Source organism: Streptopelia decaocto, assembly GCF_964273445.1.
Source record: "Streptopelia decaocto genome assembly, chromosome: 3".
In the NCBI taxonomy this organism is placed as follows: domain Eukaryota; kingdom Metazoa; phylum Chordata; class Aves; order Columbiformes; family Columbidae; genus Streptopelia; species Streptopelia decaocto.
In genome coordinates this window covers 17,392,541-17,414,141 of record NC_138656.1, presented here as the reverse complement: position 1 = coordinate 17,414,141, position 21,601 = coordinate 17,392,541, and the positions used below count along the sequence as shown (strand labels likewise).

At 41.2% G+C, this 21,601-nt stretch overlaps 1 protein-coding gene across 1 annotated transcript in view; it reads left to right on the top strand.

Annotated features, from left to right (window-relative positions):
• The window catches only part of ALK (ALK receptor tyrosine kinase), a gene marked incomplete at both ends in the record, with an annotated part of 331,753 nt that overhangs the window by 233,481 nt on the left and 76,671 nt on the right, over window positions 1–21,601 (top strand). The window contains one exon of the mRNA XM_082048887.1: window positions 20,873–21,004. Within this exon, the coding sequence (XP_081905013.1) occupies window positions 20,873–21,004 (132 nt within the window). The remainder of the gene's footprint in view (window positions 1–20,872; window positions 21,005–21,601) is intronic.

The following is a 21,601-nucleotide window of genomic DNA, read 5'->3' as shown; positions in this document are numbered from 1 at the left end:
TTAGTTCTTGTGATGTTTTAACTACTTGGATTTATTGAAACAATCATAGGATTCACTATTATCACTTGAGAAATGGGGAGGACACTGATGATTTATGGGTGACCCAATGATTTTAAACAAGTATTACTCCAGGTTCAGTGATTTATGCAAGCTGATCTGTTGCACAAGCAGATGATAGTGTCTCTCTCCCTTTCTCCCTCCATAACAAGCCCTTACCCCTGCAACAGAGGGAATGCAGTACCTTGATTTTGCTAAAACATGGTCAGGGGCAGTTTTGCTCTGAGCTTTGTTTTACATAGATGCAGGAAGTTCCCTGTTAACTGTAGGAAAGGTTTTTGATTTAGACAGGACTGATGTTTGAAGATGTTGAGACCTGGCTATGCAACTTGATTCCTGTTTGTGAGGAATTGTAGTGGTCTTTGAGAAGAGGCGAGAGACAGCAGGGAAGCTTAGAAAGTAAGAGCAGAAGAGGGAGATGATCAAGCAAAAAAGGAGGGAGTCAGACTGTGTGAGCAAAAGAATAAATGAGAGAGGGAGAGGTGAGGAAATGAGAGAAAGCGATAAACCAGTAACACTGAAAACAAATGACAGGCTATCAGGCAAGAATAATTGGTCTAGAGAGTGAAAATGATTAAAGAGTTTGACCAGTTAGAAAGTGATTGGAATAAACACTTACAATCCAATTAATTAAGTAGAGCAATCAAACTTGATCAGATAGCCACTCAGTCAACCAGACTGAACTAACTAGATGGATCATCTGTTGAATCGGCAAAGAAACCAAGTGAGATTGAAGGGAATTCAGTGAATTGTGAAAACTGAATTTAATGCAAAAGGATTAAACAATTAACATTTACAATTATCAAATGGAAAGATAAATATCTGGGATGTTCAGGTGGAAGCTAGTCCCTTTTTCTGGCATGACTCATGAGAGCCTGCGGGGCACTGGTGAGCAAAATCATTTTTGGAAGATGAAGAACAAGGAGAAGCTAGGACAAAAAGGAAAGAAGATTTTCCATGTGTGCTTCCAGGTTGTGGAAGATTAAATAATGCCAGCAGCAAGAACCTTATTTTTTAAAGGCCTGCATAGGTATCGTACACACCAACACTGGACTCTGAGGTACCGCTGCTCTGTAGCGGTGCGACACATAAAAGGTTCAGAAAATTTATAGTTCGTCCTCTTTACTACAGTGAGGACTTCTTTTGATTTTGGCTCAGGGTACTTCTGTACATCAGGGCTTATCATCTGAAGTATTCGATTTCAGCTTTTCTCTGTCTGAGAGGTCTCATTGCAGATCTGCCCCAGTCTTGCTATAAGACCTTGTCCAGCTCTTGCCTTTTCTTGTCCAAAACCTCCCTTCTTGTCCAAAAGCTGCCCCAGGGAGCCCTGCTTGCTTTGGACTGCTCTTCTGTTTCAGTGTGTCTACTGCAGCCAGCTTTCTTAGCAAACCAACCACTGCACCAAACCACCAGCATTCTTTAATAATTCTGCACTGTATCTGTTATGGGAGCAGTATGGCACGTTGGTGCCAGCAGTGGTGGGTACAGTGAAGTAGACACTCTGGAATAGAATAATTAAACCCAAAAAGCCTTGACCTTGTAGTTGCAAATCAAATCCATAATGCATAAATAGAAATGCCAACTGACTAGACCCAGTACATTGATTTTTCCCTGAAAAATTTAAGAGTCTGTAACAGGGGACTGAAATTTTTTGAAAAGGAGTGCGTGCTCTTTCAACAAATGAGACTCCTTTATGCTGTATTTGGAAACTCAAATCCTGTAGCCACACGTCAGAATCTCGGTCGAGATCATTAAACCTGTATGTTGCGATTCTTTTGCTTTGAACTAATGAAAAATGTGGGGAAAGAGAGGATCTTTCAAAAGCTGCCAAGTGACTTAGGAGCACAAATTAATGGGGACCATGTTCCTTAGTCCCCCAGGAGTTTTCAAAAGTGCTGTCATTTCTGAATTTTCCCGAGCCGTGCCTTCCACCTGCGTGGATGAGAAAGGGCAGACACTGCGGTGCTTCCATGGAGGCAGTTTTACGGAGTCCCTCCATAAATGAAGCATGCAGGGCTTTTATGAATCGAGCCTTTGAAAGCCCTGCTAGCACGGCATATTGATCGAGAAGTCACACAGGGATGGCAAGATCTTAAATTACTTGTCTGGTTTTATTACATGAAAGAAATTTTAAGAATACTTTTTCCCCTCCTTCTGTAAATGATTGCCAGCTGAGGTGCTGAAGTTTTGTACAAATGGGAGGTTGTAAGCACTTAAATGAGCCGGCTGGATTCTGGGGCCAATTCCAGATTGAATTGTGTTGTTCATGGGGTCTGAGTGACAAAGCATCAGCATATTTGTAAGCGAAATAAGAAGTTTGGAAATATTCTTCAGAACTACAAGGAAATACAATTTAGTCAACTCTTACAGAGCGATTTATCATGTTCCAAAAATAGTATCAATGGTGGATTTTTCGTTTGATGTGAATGGAGGTGTCCAAAGCAACTATTTTGATACCTCGAAACTTTGAGGGTTGAGAGACAATCTGTCTGGTTCTGTGAGATGATGGGTTGCAGCACACTGGGATCTGAGCTGTTTTGGTTGATTTGTGTGAGCCACAATCTAGAATAAATGATTTTGTGGAGACTACAGCAGTGAATATTCCGTGCTCTTCAGCCTAAACTATGTACCCTATTTTTAAGATGTCATTTAGGGCTTTAAGCAACAACTGCATAACTCCAGCATCATGTTATAGAGCACAAAATAATAAAAATATGCAAAGGATCAAATTTCCATATTTCTATAATATTATCAGTGTTGCTATTGATTTAGAGAAAGTCACTGTTGACTCTTTAAGCACCTCATGGAATAACAGTGCGTGTACATCAGTTTGTGAACATGTGCTGATGAAACCATAACAAAAAGAAAGCAATCACTGTAAGATCAGAAACACTAAGTATAAAGTTTTGGCAACAGTGTTAACTCATCAGGCGCTTTTATTGTACACACCAATAACAAAACAGTAGTAAAGTGACTCACCTGTCTAGAAAAATTTCCAAGTGGCTTAGACAGCAAAGTAACAAAAGTATTTACTGCAGGCGAGGTGTTTCCTGAAGTAAAAGAAGTGAGTAACTATGAAGTTACTTGGGTGGAGCTTCTGCTAGTGAAAGCTGTAAAAGCACATTGTGTGTCATCCCATTAATTGCTGGAGTTTTGACTTCTTGAATAAGCTGCCTGTATACAGTTATCAAAACCTTTGAAAAGGAATGGGCCTCACAAGAGGTTTGGCAGGAACATCACTGATCTGGACTTCAGTTTCTAGGTCATTTCTGGGTTCTTCACAGCCAACAGAGGAGTTTGGTTTGGAAAACAGAAGAGTTAGGTTTAAGTAATAGTTGTTCTTTCATTGTAGGTAAAGGAGGCTGGAGCCGATGCTTACTGTTTGCAGTGGTACATACTACTATACAGTTACACTGATTTTTTTAAAAATGGATTGCAAAATTCATGTTGTACAAAGTGTATTTTCTAAAAGTATGACTTTAAACTGATTAGGACAAATGAGAAATGCAGAATAACCTTTTTGATAATACGTTGGAAAAAATTTCTACTCCAAGAGATGTTTGACCTGCTCATCTCTCTGGGAACCAGTGACAGGACCTGAGGGAATGTCAGGAAGATGTGCCAGGGGAGGTTCAGGTTGGACAATAGGAAAAGGTTCTTCACCCAGAGGGTGCTGGAGCACTGGAACAGGCTCCCCAGGGAGGTGTCACGGGCCCAGGCCTGACAGTGTTCAAGAAGAGACTGGACAACACCCTCAGACACATGGTGTGAACTGTGGGGTTGTCACATGCAGGGACAGGAGTTGGACTCGATGATCCTTGTGGGTCCCTTCGAGCTCAGGACATCCTATGATTCTGTGATCTTTGCACAGAGTGGTTTGCAGAGATCTTCCATGCTTACAGTGTTTGTCTTCTGTTTTCTTCTAACTTAATCTTTGGATCACCTCCAACTTCCTCTGCTCCCAAGTGAAATCAGGCAATTTCTCTCATTTGGGCAAGCCTATTTCTCCTCTTTCCCTTTAGTCGTAAAACATTCCTGCCTATCTAATCTAATCACAAAACCTTTAGGGCAATTATTAATCCATTCTAAGTTTATATTGTAACGAGTAGTCTTCATCTTAATTGTTGATTTGTAGAATGTGGGCTAATTTGTGACTTCATATAGCTCCCCTTAAATTATAATAGATGTGTCCGCTTGTTGCTTCTTTTACTAACAGTACCAAACATCAGCAGTGTCTGTAATGCATTACAGTTGTCTTTCTCAAGTATAATAGCAGTCAGAGCAGTCTCTGCTTCATATTATTTTTTGACTTATGAAGTAAACAGTGCATTTCTTTCCTGGACAATTAGGATAATTGCTGAAATGGAACTGAAGTGTCATGACCAGGCAGGATGCCACCAAATGGAAGTCAGTCGTGCAAAATTTCTCTTCCTACACTGCAAGCCCACAGTGATACTGTTCTGTAAAAACTACAGAGGAGTTTATTACTGTTTCCATTTATTCATGTTGCTGCACCATCTCAGAGCAGTACTCACAGGTGAGTCTGGTCTGTGCTGTGCACCGAGCACAAGCAAAGGACAAAGAAATGAGATTGTGAATTCCTTAGCACGCATATTACAAAGGCAAGCAGCAACAGATGAATAAAGATGATTAGCTGACACCTGGAATGGAATTAGCTGGTTGGAAATGGAAAGAATTTTAAATAGCCTTTTCATCCATCTTAGAAATGAGAGACAAGTAGTGAGTGAACAGAGTCAGGCCAGTTGTGGTAGCAACAATAACCAGCAGTTTACTGGTGGATCTCTAACAATTTTAAGTCAAGGGTTTTGACCGATGCAACAGGAAAGAGTAGACTTCCTGTCAGCTTTGAGATTTCAGTTAATGCTGGGCTCTGCCTAAGCTGGGACTGTGTTGGTATAATCGAGTGCTGTCAGTGGGGAGATTTCTTTAGAATATTACACTCAGTCCAAAAGTTACTCGGGCAGAGAGCTTGGTCATGGCAGAACTTCCCTGTTTGCCTGAGGAATCTCGCTGTACTTGTGTGGGTTTTACTGAGTGCCAAGCGTCCATAAACAGTGCGTAGGAAAGGCATTAGATGAAACGAAGATAGTTTCTTTTCCAGTTTATAAAGCCAAGCAATGGATTATTTCTTTGACTTAATAGTGTATAGGAGACCTCATTTTAACACATCTACATTCTGCTGATGCTCTTTTTAGCATTTGAGCTAAGGTCAGAAAATATGTTCACTGGATAGGAGACAAAAAAGGGCTCTCCTAAACTCCAACTTACAAAGCTAATTCCCAAGCAGTTCAGTGCAATTCTCAGCCTAGACCTCAACTGAACTGTCAGGAAATAAAATCTGTATAATAAACCAGTCATCTAATTCACGACGTCACGGGATTCAATCTCCCTAGGCAAGATTTAGTTCAGACATTCAGATGCTTTGTTGTATGAAGTTAGACAAGGTGATATTCATCTTTTGTGACTTCAGCGATCTGAAAGTTAGGCATCCTGTCAAAGCCAGTCTCCAGGGTCCCTCTGGAGTCAACAGAGAGAAAACGAGGCACTTCAGAGAGCAATTCATTCCACCTTTAACATCATAGCATCATCAAAGTGTCAGGAAGGGGACAATGCTTTGCTTGAAGAATTGTAGCCTGGAATTTCTAACAGAACTATCCTTTTAAAGCCGATGGGTACCTCAGTACCTGTAATCTATAAAGTCAGCCCACCAATTCCTCACTTGCGAATGAATAGTGTCAGGCAAGGAATCTTTAACAAACAGATTCTCTATTGAATGTCCTCAGCGCTCACTGGTTAGCTTGCTAGATAAATCATTTTATAGTAATTATTTTGCAGGAGTTTATTCAGAGTCTGTTAGGATAAACCCTGAGAAAAATTAAATGGCTGCTGAGTGCAAGATTAATAGCGCTATCCAGGAATATTTTACAATACCAGCATTACCAAAACAAGCTTCATTCGTGCAGTTTTGACAGGATGCTTCCAGTCAGACCTAGAAGCCTCATCGCACTAAAAGCAAAGGCACCAGCTGTTCTGGGAAACCTGTATAAGCCAGAGATGTTTACCTTCTCTAGATACTTTATGAATGGGAATAGAAAAGGAAAGTAAATTTCTAAAAACAAACAAACAAAAACCCCAGTCCTTTCACACAGAAGAACATTAATCAAGAGCAAAGTGCTTGTTGGTAGCAGGGCTATAGCCAAGAGCCTTCTAATGGAGCCCTGTAGATCGTATTGCTTTTCTGCATCCTCACAAAATCACTTACATGGAAAAGCTTTGATTTTTTTGTTGACCACATTCCTTTTATGGGAGACCTCAATGAAGGCTTTTTGAAAAATCTACTTAAATTGAGTTGCTTTTGGACACTGGATCCCATTATGCTTTCCATAGAGTGGTAACAGAAGAGCCACATAGTTTTTTCAGTTACTTTCTTACCAGTAGGTGCAATTCCCTCTATGCATTATCTTGTTTATTACCCTTGTGAATGACTCTGTCACTTCTGCTTAGGCAGAAGTGGTAACTCAATCCCTTAATAAAGCCTTAAACAACATTGCTGCTAAATGAGGTTAAGATCTATATTACATACAGCATTTGCCTTGAACCTTAATCTGTCCTCCTGCAAGGATATCTGGTTACATTCAGGAATTAGTCATTCCAAATCCAGTTTCTGGAGATCATTGACTTCTAGCCTAAATTTCAACTGACTGGACTTCTTAGGCATGATATACCATTAAGAGTCATGTCAGGGAATTTCTGTTCCATTACGTTAGTGTAATCAATGTTTCTTCTTTACTGGGAAAATGTAAAACAAAATGTTGCTTTCTGAACAGAAAATTGTTCCGAGTTTTCTTTTAGTTATATGTGCATTGTGTTTTAATAATTTTTAATACTATTCTGCAGAAAAAAAAAGCTGTACATAAACACACTCTTTTATGTCCATCTTTGATTTAAAGAAAGTTCCCTCTTGTTCAGTTTCAAATTGAGACAGAATTTCCTCTGAAATTGAGCTTGCTTGCATTCTACATGTTTTAGAAGCAGACTTGAGCTGAATCTCTCAAATAAAGACCAAGCTGAGTTTACAAGTTTTCCTAAAGCTGCAAAGATGATGAGAGTTAGCAGTCTGATGTCCCACAGTATGCCCTCTTTAAAAAGGGAAAGGGACATACTCCCTCTTCCATAATTTTATTTGCATGGAATAATAAGAATAATATCACGTATTGGAATTTCCTCACATATTAGAATGATATATTATAAAAGTGACTAGAACACAGCCACTGAGTTGCTCCTCTACCTTGTAGCACCACTGTATTGTAGCTTTTCTCCTCTCGTCTTTGGGCAGGTCACAAGAGTCTGGAAGATGTTTTAATGCAGCTCAGAGAGCAGCTGCCATTTGAAAATGGGACAAGTTAACATAAAATCCTTGAGTAGGTACGAGCTGTTGTTCTGGTCTCACCTGTCTGACTTTGCCTGCCATAAATCAGGGAGCACTCGCATGTGCTGCTTCATCAGCGGATCCGGAGGGAAAGCAGCCCTGAGCAGATGGAGGCAATAACCTCTCCTGCCAGTGCAGCTGGAGGAGGATGTCCGCCTGCAGCCAAAGGGACTTACCTGTACCACAGCCACAGATAACTCCAGGATCTTGTTACTGTCCAGTTTAATTCATTAGTGTTGACAGCTGTGAGCTGGAGTGTTGTTGGTAAGGCTCAGAGTCTTGCACGGCCTGGGATTTGTGCAGGGCAATACATTCACCTTGTGAATTTGTGACTGTATAGCTGAAAGTACTGGGAGTCTGTTGACTCATGGAGGGTAACATCCACATAAAATCTTAAGAGAGGAACTCTACCTTGTTTGCAGTATAGTTGGGCTAAACACTTCTAACTGATCTCAGGCCCCTTCTGTGGCATTTCTTGCTGCAGTTTCTTCAAGCAGCAAATCTATATTGTATTGAGCATCAGCAAAACTCAGAGATGGGCAGTTCTTGAAAGCACCTTTTTAGAGAAATAAATCACGTTTCTAAAGCACCTCTCCACCCTCAAATGCTTGTCCACTAAAAAGAAGCTTGGGTCTGGACTTGGTGCTGGTAGGTTTTTTTTGCTATTTTCCACTACAATGAAAAGCAATTTCCACTTGAATTTTGGAAATCCAAGCAGTTATAATAATATCAAGTACTCTAGTGACAAAGTCTGGAAGTAATTTTGGTCAGCAATTGGAAGTCTCTGTTCATAATCTCATCCTAAAACTGTAATAGATACTCAGTGCTTCACCTACAGAAAAATTAATAACTTGCACAGCATCAAAAATTGTTTGACACCACATATACATTGCTGACTGAAGTTAGTGATTTATAACATTGCATGTGAGATGCTAATATCTAATTTACTGCATTAATCAGTGAATGCCAAATCAGTTTGCAGATTGCATGTGGATCAGTTTAATCTGTCACTTTAATTGTCAGTGAAATTTTTAATGTCGAGTTTACATTACCTGTTTTCCATACTGCTTCTGCAATAGCAGCATAGTACCTCCACAATGCTCACATGAAACTGTGCAGGCTCCATGGTTGCTTTTCACTGCTCTCCAAATCTGAGGTTCTATCAGTTTAATCTGTGTTTTGATAATATTTGCACATTTTAATACATGACAAAAATTGAGAGAATGTTGTCAGTCCTGTCGGTGCGAACATGGTAAAAAGTTGTGTCTTTGGTGTGCTGGCTGAGTGGGTACATTTCAGGGGCCAGGACCAAGCTGCAATGACCTAGGGCTTCCTCAGACAAGATGCTGCATTAGCATGTGGTAATGACTCACGGGACTCTGTCGTCTTCCGTGCTTGTGATTAGTAGTTGGTGATACACTCAGAATAGCCTTTCACTTGAGAGCCTCCATGTGTCACACAAGGGTAAGCAGCATCTCCATTTTTATATACCATGTTTGTTAAAAATGCAACTTAGAAGGGAAAAAAAAAAATTTAAAGCCTTTTCCCTGGACTTCAGGGTTTTTTTTAATTTGAAACTGTGTTAAAAGGCATAAAATAAGGATGAAAAATCTGAAATGAAACAAATCTGGATAACAAATATCCTGCAGCTAACCAATATTTTACTTCAGGTCAAATAAAATATTTTGCAGTAATGCTGAGCAAACATTTTTTCTTCTACAGGGGACATTTTCATTTTAGATAGTTCTTAAAAATGAGATTTTTTTTTCTGTGCACACAAATATATGTAATTTACATAGTGCTAGTTCTAAACAATAACGAGGCCCCATATCTGTCTTTCTGTCATGGGAAGCAAGATGGAAGCTTGAAGAAATGGAGGGACTTATCCAAGGTCACAGCATAAGAGCCAGTTTGGAAATCCTGACCATCTGATTCCATATTTGATAGGCGGCATTTCTGAAGGTGATTTGCTTGCAACTCAAGGCCCCTGCACACACAAATGGAGTGCTGGTTTGACATACCTCAAAACATGATGCTGGGCTGCTGTGTTTTGTCTGCTTTTCACTCAGTCCTTGGTTATTTAATTCTTTCTTCCTTTTGTTGGGCAGAGGATGCCAGGCTTTTTATTTCCAAGAACACCCTGAATGAGCTTGTAACTTAGTCATGGTCCATCTGGAAAAAGCCTAGTGACTGCTGTGAGATACCTTTTACTTCTACTTTTTGCTAGCAGAGGTGAACAAAGTTGTCCAGACATCTTCCCAGCAAGGTTGTCACTGAACCAAACAGGAGAGCGAGGTAAAATAGACACAGGATGGACGAGTTCTCGCAATGCAGAGAAACCTTGAACTGCTACTGTCTGTGCTGAAACTGCTTCATACACAGGTGGGCGATAATTTGGATTTGGTGCCCTGTTTTCAGCAGGTCTTAGTTTGCTTAGCTGTCCTACTGTTGTGCTGAAAACCTTTCAGAGAACACAGTGGTTGTAGCCCACGAAGACCTGACTGCCATGGACATAGAGACCTCTGAGCTTTTTATGTTACTGCCTGTCGAAGAGTGGATCATTGATTTTATCCATATTAGATGCTAGGGCAAGGCACTTTTATCATCTTTGTGATATCTCATCGACAGACTCTTTAAAATTAAATTGCTCACTGAAAAGCAGCGGTCATTGCCTGTAGGGTAGGAAGGAAGGACATGGTCAAAGTAGCTTCGAGAGCCTTTGCTGTAAGTGCTGCCGTGTGAGAGTCCTGCTGCTGTTTGTCAAGAAATCCTGGAAAAGGGACCAAGGCATTTTTCCTGGTTCAAGTACAAATTCTAGGGCAGTTGATTTTGTTGATAGGATTTCACCAAACTTTCTGAATGTAGATTCCCTGTGCACTGTGGGTTACACTCCAGGCTGTGAGGTACTCAGTGATGTGAGTAGTTGGCCGGTGACATTCATTATAGCTGGTGAACTGCATCCACATCCCATTAACTTAAAGCCCCAGGAGGGCTGGAAGTCAGGTATTTTAACTGTTCTCTTTGTAAAAATATATAGCGGGTATCTAACACCTTTGCACTCGGTATAACTTAACTGTACCATGGAGAGGAACATGCGCAGCTTAAGATGAATGGAAGTACAAATAGCAACCAGTGCATCACAGTAAAAACCAGGAAGACTTTGTGTTCCCTAAGATGGCTGACTTCCCCAAGATGGCTGCTGCTTACCGAGAAGGCCTGATGAAATGCGTACTCATTATTTGCTCTTTTAAATTGCTACTTCAAGACCAATGGTAGACACATCTAAATATAAAATACCTTTTAGGTCTCCCCTGATCTGTTTTATGGCCAAAAGAAAGTTTCGTGTTTCTTTTTGATTATTCAGTGTGTTAGTGCAGTTTGTGCTGTCAAGTGAGTCCTGTCCAGTACAGCTTGTTAAGTGTCACCCTTTCCTAAACTGCTGAGGGTTTTTTCCAACATTTCCTTTCAAGCTGCACCACAGTCCAGTAGATCTTTGGTGGAAACTATAAAGAATTTCATTATTTCCTGAAACTTATTTATTTTTCTGTCTTCTTTATTCCTTATATGCCTAATAATTTTTTGACTGCAAGTCAGTCAGACTGTATGGCTGAGTTGGGTTCTGTGTTGGGTTCATGTCATTTCCAGGTGCTCTGCTCGTCCTTCTGGACCTTCCCATAATTATTTGTGGCCAGTGTACTACCTCTGTTTGCCACCAGACAGACTAACCCTATTTCCTTTGCAGGTGGGCTAGCAGAGCCTGTTTCATATTCTCTTTTTATTACTTGTTTTGTCCCCAAATGTTTATGTTTGCTGAGTCTTGATGAAGAATGAGTGATAAGCTGTGTGTCCTCTTCTCTGTTTTGTATAATGAATAATTTTGCAGTTATAAAGGATTTAGTTATAAAGGATTTGTCTGCCAGGAAGAGGTACATTTGCATTGTAGAGATAGATTTATCTGGAATCAACAAGGTGTTATGCTTTGCTGAAAGCTACCTAGTTGGGAGAAGCATTTCACATAGTAACAGCATTAGAAAATTTATGAGCTTTTAATACTGTTGCTGATGATAGTTAAGAGATTAATTAATAGCCAACTGAATCAGTTAGCAAAATGGAGGGAAAAGGGCTTGGAAGAACCTTGAAGTGGAGCTTGCACACAACAGAAATCCTATTGGCAAAGTGGGTAGAAAGGAATATTTTGGGTTGACATTCATTTTATGGTGGCAAATTTAAAGATGAGAGTAGTAAAAGAAATAGTTGTCAGGTCTGAGTAATTGTCTAAAATTTTCTGAGTGTTTGATTGCACAGTCTACTCATCTTAAAGAAAATCTGGAGTCATAAAGAGAGAAAAAACATGTTCTGTCTCCTTGATCTGCCTTTACACACAGTAACTGTTTTATTAAGGTTCTATCACAGTGTTAAAATTAATACAAGAGCCATTTTAATATTATTTAACATTTGTATAGCTATTCTACTGTGGCTAGCAACCCACAGGCATCTCATCCTCAAGGCATGGTAATTCTGAGTAATGATACTGGTCAATTCTTATTGCAATTCTTTCTGTGCCTCAGTAGATGTTTGGGAAAGAGATCTTGCACGGAAAGCATTAACCAAAGTGTCTTTTAACATGCCACTCAGAGAGATTGCCTTAAAACTAGGTGGTCGTCTTGAAATTGTAATGTCATCCTTTCTTGTGTTTTTTCCCTAGTATCTTCAGTACATACCTCGGCTTACACAGAGCTGATTGCTTTGTTCTTTGCTGACATCTGGGTTTTTTCTATAAACGTTCCCTTTTTGTAAGTCTTCCCGTGTTCAAAGATTAGCAGAAATCCTCTGGCAGAAACACAGACTCCAGGCAGGAGTCCTTCTCCAGGCTTTTTTGATGCTGGGGGACATTGACCTTCAGCAGTTACACTCCTGGGATAATTTCTTTCAAGTGCAGCAAGGCCTCGAAGCACAGCCTGACACACGAGAGCAAAGAAGGGCTGCTTCTCCATCCCCCCAGACTGGCTTCAGAGCACTGAGACGTAGACAACTGTCAGTGCGTTCAGCTGGAAGAGTCACCAGTGAGCCACAGCATCCACCAACAGACCGATGTTAGGGATGTGTGGAGCTGGGGTAGCACTGCAGCGTTTCCTCTGGCTTCCCTGGGGCCGAAAGCTGGGTAGCCTCCGCCCCTTCCAGTGGCAAGCCTGTTATGTGTCACCAATACTATTGCTCTCCCTCACAACAAGCACTCATGTGCAATTTCATTTTGCTTATGCTTTCAGGTTTTGAGGTATTGTTGCTGAGTTTTTCCACAAAGTGGCGTTTTGCAGAGGTTGGCACAGTGGAGAGGGGCATGATATGAAACCTTCTTCCCCAGCAAGCTCCTGCTTCTGCCTGGAGCAGTTATTGCTCTTTTACTCAGGGGCCAGCACAGGAAAGATTTGGCTGTGATGTGAGGATGCATCACTGCACCCTGTTGAAAGGGACCGTGTCCGCTCGTGATGGTGCTGATTCGTGATATTCCACCCACCTCCCCCAGCAACTGATCTGCAGTAAGGCCATCAACCTTAATTCAATACTGCTGACAGCTAAAGGAGAGATACTGCTTTAAACAGTTATAGAAGCAGAATTGCATTTTAGAAATGAAAAATAAGATTCCTATCTAAAATGACGTTCGAATACAATTAAGTGTCGTACCTCTATTTGTGGTTTTCATGACAGGGCGTACAAATATACCTCTGTTGACTGTTTTGGCAGTGCTAAAAGCAAATGACTGAGATTACTGAGATGCTACTATTGCAGAGTTTACAAAAGGTTATATGTGACCTACACGGAATCAGCTCTTGATAAAATCTTCTTCAATCTCCCCTTTCCGTGGCTTTTTTCTTGCATCTGGGCACCTTCAGTCTAACTGGTAGAGGTAGAACAGGAGTCGAAGAGTTACCCTGGTTTGGGCAATTTATTGTCTCATTTAAGTAATTGAAATTGGTTGATGTGTACCTCAGTTTCCTCATCTTTACAATGTTATTGATTTTTTTGGTGGTGTTTTTAGGAACCAAGAATTGAAAAAAAATCAGTATGTACAGTGGCAGTGTTGGTGTGCTTGGGACTGGGGGACTTGAACAGGCAAAGATAAAACTTACTTTAATAATTGAAAATGGATTTAAACCAAACCCTTCTCAGAAGCAAAATGTGGAAAATTACGTGTGTTTCCTATCTAATCAGCTCTTATAGTTTACCCAAGAGGCACACATGAAGTTTGGAAGCACTATTTTCACGTCCTTTCTCCAGCAGCCTTGTTTTATTTCATATTCAGCTCCATGTCTGACGTTGAGAGTGGCCCTGTGTTAAATCTGCTCCTGTTGTCTATAAATAAGCTTAGAGATCTTAACCACCTCATGATTGTGTCAGCGCCCGCCGCATGTGGCAAGCGCCATTCATCTTCCAGCGCCGGCAATCAGTCCGGCCGGCGTTTCCCGGGGGTGAGCTTGCTGCCTGAAAAGAGCCGGGTTCCCAGCCTATTCAGACCCAGAGAGGCCTGATGGGAATGGCAGAGCTAATAATAGAAGTTGAACCTTTTTATTTTCCCTCTCCAAGGTTTGTATGTTGAAAAATTCACAGAAAAATCACAGAAAAGGCTTTTTAGCCTTTATTTATTTTTTTTTTAGCCAGTTCCTTACTGTTACAAATACCGTAATCGCTGCTTTTAGGAGAGATATGAAAGCTGGGGGTAGGGTTTTGTTGGTGGGGGTTTGTTGGGGTTTTTTTAATCTCACAAATACGCAACGGTACTTGAGAGAAAAGGGAATCAAATAGCAAATGCAGTCTGATATTGAAACAAGGACAACAAAAAACAACCAAAATAAATGAGATTTGGGGTTTTAACAAAATTACTCTGTCTCGTTGTATAGTTCGAAGCCAGGATGTTCATATTTAGGGATAAAAACCATAAAGATCTGCTGTGCGAGATGAAATTTTTTAAAAAGCCCAATTACTATTCATGCACTGTGTTTCATAGGTATTTGGGAATAAGTATTTTCCATCTCTTTTGGTCCTTTACAGTTTTGTAGATACTGCAGAATGGATAAGTATCACTGCATACTGAAAAATCACACTTCCTTCGTAAAATTCGCTGCTTCTGTTTACTTGCTTACTATTAATTTTTGGATGTGCTGTTGGAGATGCTTATTCATTGGTTAGCAAATCACAGGAAAAAATACATATGTTACCTTGAGTCCTAAAGAACACAAAAAAGTAGCTAAATTTTGTGCAAGATTAATAGGGAAAAATACTATCATCTCATTTGTTGCGCTCAACAATTATTTGCTGTCTCAGGAGCTATGAAGATAAATATTAGATCCTAAGTCAACTTCTCTAATTGGAAAATGCGGAAGTGTGAAATATAGCTGAATTCCTTATTCCACATTCTGATTTCATTATAGTTTTGAGGAAGCTAGTTGTTGCTGTTAATTCAGGAAGGCTACATCACACCAACATTAACGTTGGGAGGTCATTCAATCAAAAGGCAGGAAAATGAACTAGACCTGGTCAAAAGCATTTCCAAGAGAACGCGGAGGGCCTGGCTGCTCTGGATGCTGCACGGCTCAGTGGAAAGTTCACGCTGCTGAAACGTGGCAGTGAACACGTGCCGGCTCCTCGGGTGTGCTGTGGAGCTTGCTTCAGTGTAAGCAGTCGTACGGGCGTTAGACAAGGCTGAAGGAGCAGATGTTTTAAAATTTGTATACTAAGCATAACATCCCTGCTTTGAAACAGCAGCAGTGGAGAGGGAGAGCAGTTAGAACTGAGCTGGCTGAATTATTGACATGTTTGAGTTCCAAACCGGTAAGTTTCCACTTTAGTTTCCTGCCTGGTATTTTATCTTTGTCTGAATTTACATTTTTAAATTTTTTGGGGTTTATGATGATATTTAGTTATGTGTTGAAACCTCTTAAGTCAGTATTCCCAACCCAGAATTGTTTTGAAACTTTTGTTCTGTGAGAAATTTGGGCATTTATGTTTTATGTTTAGATACATTTTGAAATGTTGACATTTTCCGTGAAATGAAAAATCTGTCTCTGTGTGGCTCTAATGAGCAAGATTTCTCTCCTTGAAGTGGTTCACTGTGGGAAGGCTGCGCCCTTAGCGTGCAGGGCAGGGGGTGCTCCCTCGATGGGAAGTTGTTTACTGTCCTGCCTTCATCAACTGTGTGGCCCTGTTCATTTTATACTGTAAATTATTCAAACTGCACTCTGAAGATAGAGTAAATAATTTCCTCACAGGTTTTCTTCATAGCTCTGTTATCATAACATCTTAGTTCCTTACAAATGTTAATTAAATGAACATCACAGAGCTCTTGCGATGAGTTTATTTCCATCTTATGTATAGGAAGTGAAATAAGAAAATCAAAGCCAATGTATGTAACTGGAAAAATGGGTAAGCTTCAGGCATATACAAACATGGGCTGCTTTTTCTGCCTCTATGAGGCAGCCTAATAAAAAGAGATGGCCTCCTCCTACAAATGTGGCTTCACTTGCATCCTTAGGCAATGACAGCAACAGTAATGATGCTGCTACAGAGATTAAAGCCAGAAATTATGAAGTGTTGACTAATTTTGGCTGCCTGGTGTGAGAAACCTGGAGCCCAATCTTTTTTCAAAGCGTTTTTTGAGGACATTGTGTTTTCCAAGTATCTCTCTCACTGGTCTCATTTGCAGCTGCGACCACTTGGCTTCTTTGCAGATCTGAATACAGGTGTCCTGGGGTGGGTGCCTGGAACACGAAAGCAGCGGAGCTTGCTGTGAAAGTTTTGATTTATGTCATCTGCCCTGTATCCTAGTAGAGTTCAATGGCCATTTGCCAAGGATGGCTTCTCTTCCCTTAAACATGAACTCATCTTTCTCTTCTTTCACTTTCTTAACTCCTTTATTTCACACCTTCCAACTTCTCTAATGGTAAAAGAAGGAGTATTAATGACTTGTATCAATAGAAAATATACTTTTTTTTCTAGAATATGGCTTTCCTCAGTGCCAAGTGAGCCATCAGCCTTCCAATGTCTGCACTGCTATAAGGCTGGAGGGTTGGAGATGCAGAGTGAGGAAATGATGTGCCCGTCAGAAATGGAGAGTCATAAAAAATCCATAATCAGAAACTCCCCAGAATTCTCACTATCCCTTTATAGCTAGACAGCAGCTTTTCTTTGTTTCACACAACCTTTAAATCCCCTGAGGACTGTCTTTTTAAATATCTCTGAGTCGAGGCCTTGAACTCAAACCAAAGAAAGAGCAGATGAAATTGAGAAGTTAATGACAAATACTTGTGACAGACAAGCATTGTCAGTGAGGTTGCACGATCCCTGGTTTTTAGTGGCATTTAGTGGACTGCAGCACTAGCCCATTAGAAAATATTTTAAAGAGGTGTAATTAAGTAGTAGAAAAGTTTCTGGGTTTTGAGAGGTAGCGCGTATGGTGAGATAAGCATGGTGGATTTCTGTGGGTAGGTATTTCTTACTACATACATGCAATTAAAAATGTAAGTTTTTCAGCTTGTGTGTGGACAAGGTCTTGCCCCAAGAACCACTGGAGTCAGTTCAGCTGCATCCAGCTGGGATCCTTGGGGATGGTCCAGGGGGCAGCTCCTTCTTGCTAAAACATGCACGTGGGTGCACATTCATCCCAAGTCTTTGCAATTTCTGCTCACCTGTTTTTGCAGAATACAAATGACAAGGTTTTTAAGCGACAACCAAGTACTGCCCTATTAAGCTCTCTGTTTTAATGTGTGCTGAGTAGGAGAGCTTTACCTTACCGCGTTGGTCCCAAAAGTTTTCAGTAGGATTAACAATTATGGCCTGAGAAGTTGAACGTAACACATGAAGGTATAATTATGTTCAGCTGGATTAATTCAGCATGGTAATTAGCAGCATAGCCAGTTTGCAAGATAAGGAATATCTTTGTGAATGCCTGTAAGAACTTTGGTCTTCTGTCCCTCCTGACCAAGTGTGATGTCAGTAAGTTGGAGGTTCCCATTTTGCAGTGATCAGGTATCACACTCTTCCTGGCCACGTCCCTCAGAGCCGACCTCACTGGAACTTGCCAGCACAGTTCTATTTCTGTGCTGGTCAAGGGAGCGGGGAGGAGAGAAGAGGCAACCCAAGTCACAGAAAATCTGCTGAGGAGTGAAATACATTCTCTTTGGCCCCACAATCTGAGCAGTAAGTTGCTTATCCCATGTTAGGCTAAGACACGTGATTTTGCCCTTTCGTGCTAATCCTGCTACATGGAAACGAAGTCTAAAAGCGTGGTCAGTCGAGAGCCCAGGCTGTCATTTGTGTCCAGGGTCTGGTACTGGGTTTGAACACTGCCAAGGTTGGATTATGTTCAGAAGCAGGACCTGGGAGGTACAAAGTCAGCACTTGTTCCCCAAGGAGATGTTTGTTTCTCCTTTCAATTTAGAGCCTGAAATGCCATTTGTTTAATGTTGCTGTTTAAATAATGATTTATAAGACTCCAGGCCAGCCATGGTACAGCTTAATGACTGCTATAATTTATGTATGCCACTGGCTATATAAACACTGCTGTAACTATAAAGGATGTCTCCCACAAATTTTGCTTTGATACTGATTTGATACCATTCATTTTCCTTTCCTTGCACATCTTTTGTGTGTGTTGGTTGCGGCCACTTGACTCAGTGATCCAGGTCATTTTGGCTCACCTTGCCAGGAGTCATTGGGGCTGGGAAATGAAAAGAGCAAACATCTATTTTTGTTACAAAATATTTTAATTAAGAATTAAGTTTTCTTGAGCTTGGATGCAAACAGCTGCATCAAGTGGCCCATTAAAAGGGTCATTTTTATTTGGGCTTTTTTTGGTTATCCATTTGTTCTACTAGTTAATCATCTCTTTTATCCAATTCATTTTGCCTTTGTGCACACAGTAGGCAAACAAAAAAGAGACAGGAATAAGTCAAGCATTGTCACAGAGCCCAGCCATTCCCCGGGCTGCAGCTTTGCTATTTGTGTTCTCTAACCTATACAAGGAGCTTGTATATACGCATCTAATGTAAATCTGAGCTAATTCAAGCTCCGTCTCCACAGAGATGAATGAGCATGCAAATCTGCTGCTTTGTTTTGGAGGAAAAGCTCCTGGAATTGCTTGATGTCTAGTTGCAACTGATGGCTTTTGAATACAACAGTCAGTTGACTTCAGGAGATTTGTGCTCCTGGGCTGCAACAAAGACAACTGGGAAGACAGTAGGTGTTCTTGAATGCTTTGGTTCTGTTAAAAATAGTGTTAATGCAGTAATGTGCTTGGAAAACTGAGTGCCTTTAGAAAGTTAAATGAGTGGAGTAAACAGAAAAACTCCATTGCCTACAGTAACCCCTCCTCTGAATCTCTGCATATCATATCCCAGCAGCTGCTGGGATAAAATATGGACGTTGCTGAAAAGATTGCAGATAAACTGAGTGGGCCGTGAGAGCTGGTAGTAAACGTGGGCGTTTCTTCAAAACCAATTGTGCAGTAATTCAGAAAGACAAAAGTACTTCTGATTTCAAGTAAAACTTTTAAGAGTGTCATGATGTTGCTAACCTCATGGAAGTGCTCTGGGCCTTGTTGCTTAACTTTTCTTTAGGTGGTACTTCCAGCAACATGGTACCATATAGGTTCATTGCATACCCCTAGGAGAAGGGATCACCTACTGAGTTACCAGAGTTACTTCCTATGGTTTTCTGGCATTGTTTGCACACTGACCTGAGCCCACCGTGACTGGCTTGTGACATGCGAAGAGCTTTGCTTCTGACGCAGGGAAGGCTCTCAATGGTGTCTCTAAGAGTGCACTTTTGCAAGGAGCACGGTAAGGCCAGGGAAGATATCTTCTCATTGCTTTAAACCCTCACTGAGGGGCCTGCAGAAATTGTTAGCAGCCAGCTCCAAGTTACTTGGTCTATTTTTTCTCCAAAGCTCTCCTCTGTAGTCAGCCTTGACCCTGACTGAAATACAAGGGCACTGTGCAGCCTGTATGCGGCAAGCCAGAATTGCTCAAAGGCAGGTGAAAAAAATTGAGCTGACAGTAACACAGAGCACCCTTTTCAGGAGCCAGGGTCCTTTATTAAAAAGGTTTGGCATGTATTCCCCCCACTCCTGAATTGATTTGGGCCATAAAATGAGCCTGAAGAGAAATAGTGGTTGTTTTCCTACATGCTTCATTAATTTTTAGTTTTGGCAGGCAATATAAATAAAAGTATCAAGTGCACATCTAATTGAATCACCAGTGATTCCCAACTCCCTGTAGTACCAGAGAACATGATGTAGCTGTGCTGTTTAGCAAGCACAGATGAGTTAGGCAAACAGTGGATCAGTCTGCCCACAGGCCTTGGTTTAATCTTGAGTATTTACCCATTTAATATGAGACAGGGCAAGAGCTGTTGCAGTGTGGGCTTTGCAGCACAGACCTCTTCCTACTTCTAGGAGTAGTGAACTGGAAGCACATCTTTGCAGAAAGTCAGGAGGTTCCAATTAATTGTATCTACACCCAGATTTTTGTGGAAGGGCCCCTGCGCTTCTCAAGCTTGGCCTCCTCCATACATGTTGACTGTATGATGTTGCTAAACTAATTCCTGCCTCCTTCAGACGGCTGATCTAGAGCATCTATCTCTTAAAAAAAAAAAAAAAAAAAAGGCCTTGTCCTAAGTAGCTCACTTGGCCAAAATCAAAGGATGAGAAAACTCCTATAGGTAAGGAAAATGATGGGTGATCTCTGGCTCCTCAGCTGTCAAGGGAATCAAGTGCCTTCAGAAAAAGAAGTACTCAGGTTCATTTCTGAGTGGGTGGTACTGGCCTCTAATTATAATGTTCAGTGATCTCTTTTCATAAGAATTGGCTCCTTTCCACATTGCTAGCTGCCTTTCACTGCTTGGCATAGGTAAAATGTATTAGCGATTTTGGTATCTTGGTAATTATAGTCTGCTGTGGGCTCTCTGACTCAAGAGGAGAGGAGTGCGGGATGCAGGAGCAGGAGTGAGTATAGAAGAGAAAGAAAACTACAAGCAGAGATCAGGCTGTTTTCTCTCTTGCAGTGAGGATATGACAATGTGAGATATCTAAGTCATAGGTAGTATGTGTTGACAGGAGGGCATGATGAAGACTTGTGTTCTTTCCAAGCCATGCAGCCATGTTGTTCCTGAGCTAGACAGAGAAGGTATCAATCTTTAGGACTGTCAGTATAGCAGTAAATTCGCACACAATCAAAATCTATCATGTGTATAATTACTGGGTTGAAGGAATTTCACAAGGTGTTTTCCTCTTCGGTGTTCCCCGGGATCCTATGACCTGTTGGAGAAGAAGGCAATTCAGTAACCTGAAGTGGGGTTTGTTTTCTTTTTCTCTAGGATCTGCCTCTGGCTCAAAAATGTCTCTGGAGGGTTCCTTCAGCTGCTGGAATGGAACGGCGATCAGGCTGGGACAGGCGTGTGACTTCATCAGGGACTGCGCCCAGGGAGAAGATGAGGGAGAAATGTGCAGTGAGTAAATCCGAACCCCCAGGCTGCAGTCTCCTTTTCCAAAAGCACTTATCCTTTTGAATGTTAATGCCTGAGGCTTGAGCACTAATTTAGCGCTAACCAAAGACCAGTATGCTGACCAGTATCCACAGGCAGTTTTAGTGGATGTTTGCCTGGAGCGAACCATTTGAAACGTTCTTTTACTCACTTACATTACAGAATCACAGAATGTTAGGGATTGGAAGGGACCTCGAAAGATCATCCGGTCCAATCCCCCTGCTGGAGCAGGAACACCCAGATGAGGTTACACTGGAAGGCATTCAGGCGGGTTTTGAATGTCTCCAGAGGAGGAGACTCCACAACCTCCTTGGGCAGACTGTTCCAGTGTTCTGTTACCATTACTGAGAAGAAGTTTCTTCTCAAATTTAAGTGGAAACTTTTGTGTTCCAGTTTGAACCCATTGTCCCTTGTCCTATCACTGGTTGTCACCGAGAATAGCCTGGCTCCGTCCTCGTGACACTCATCCTTTACATATTTATAAACACTAATGAGGTCACCCCTCAGTCTCCTCTTCTCCAAGCTTCAGAGCCCCAGCTCCCTCAGCCTTTCCTCATAAGG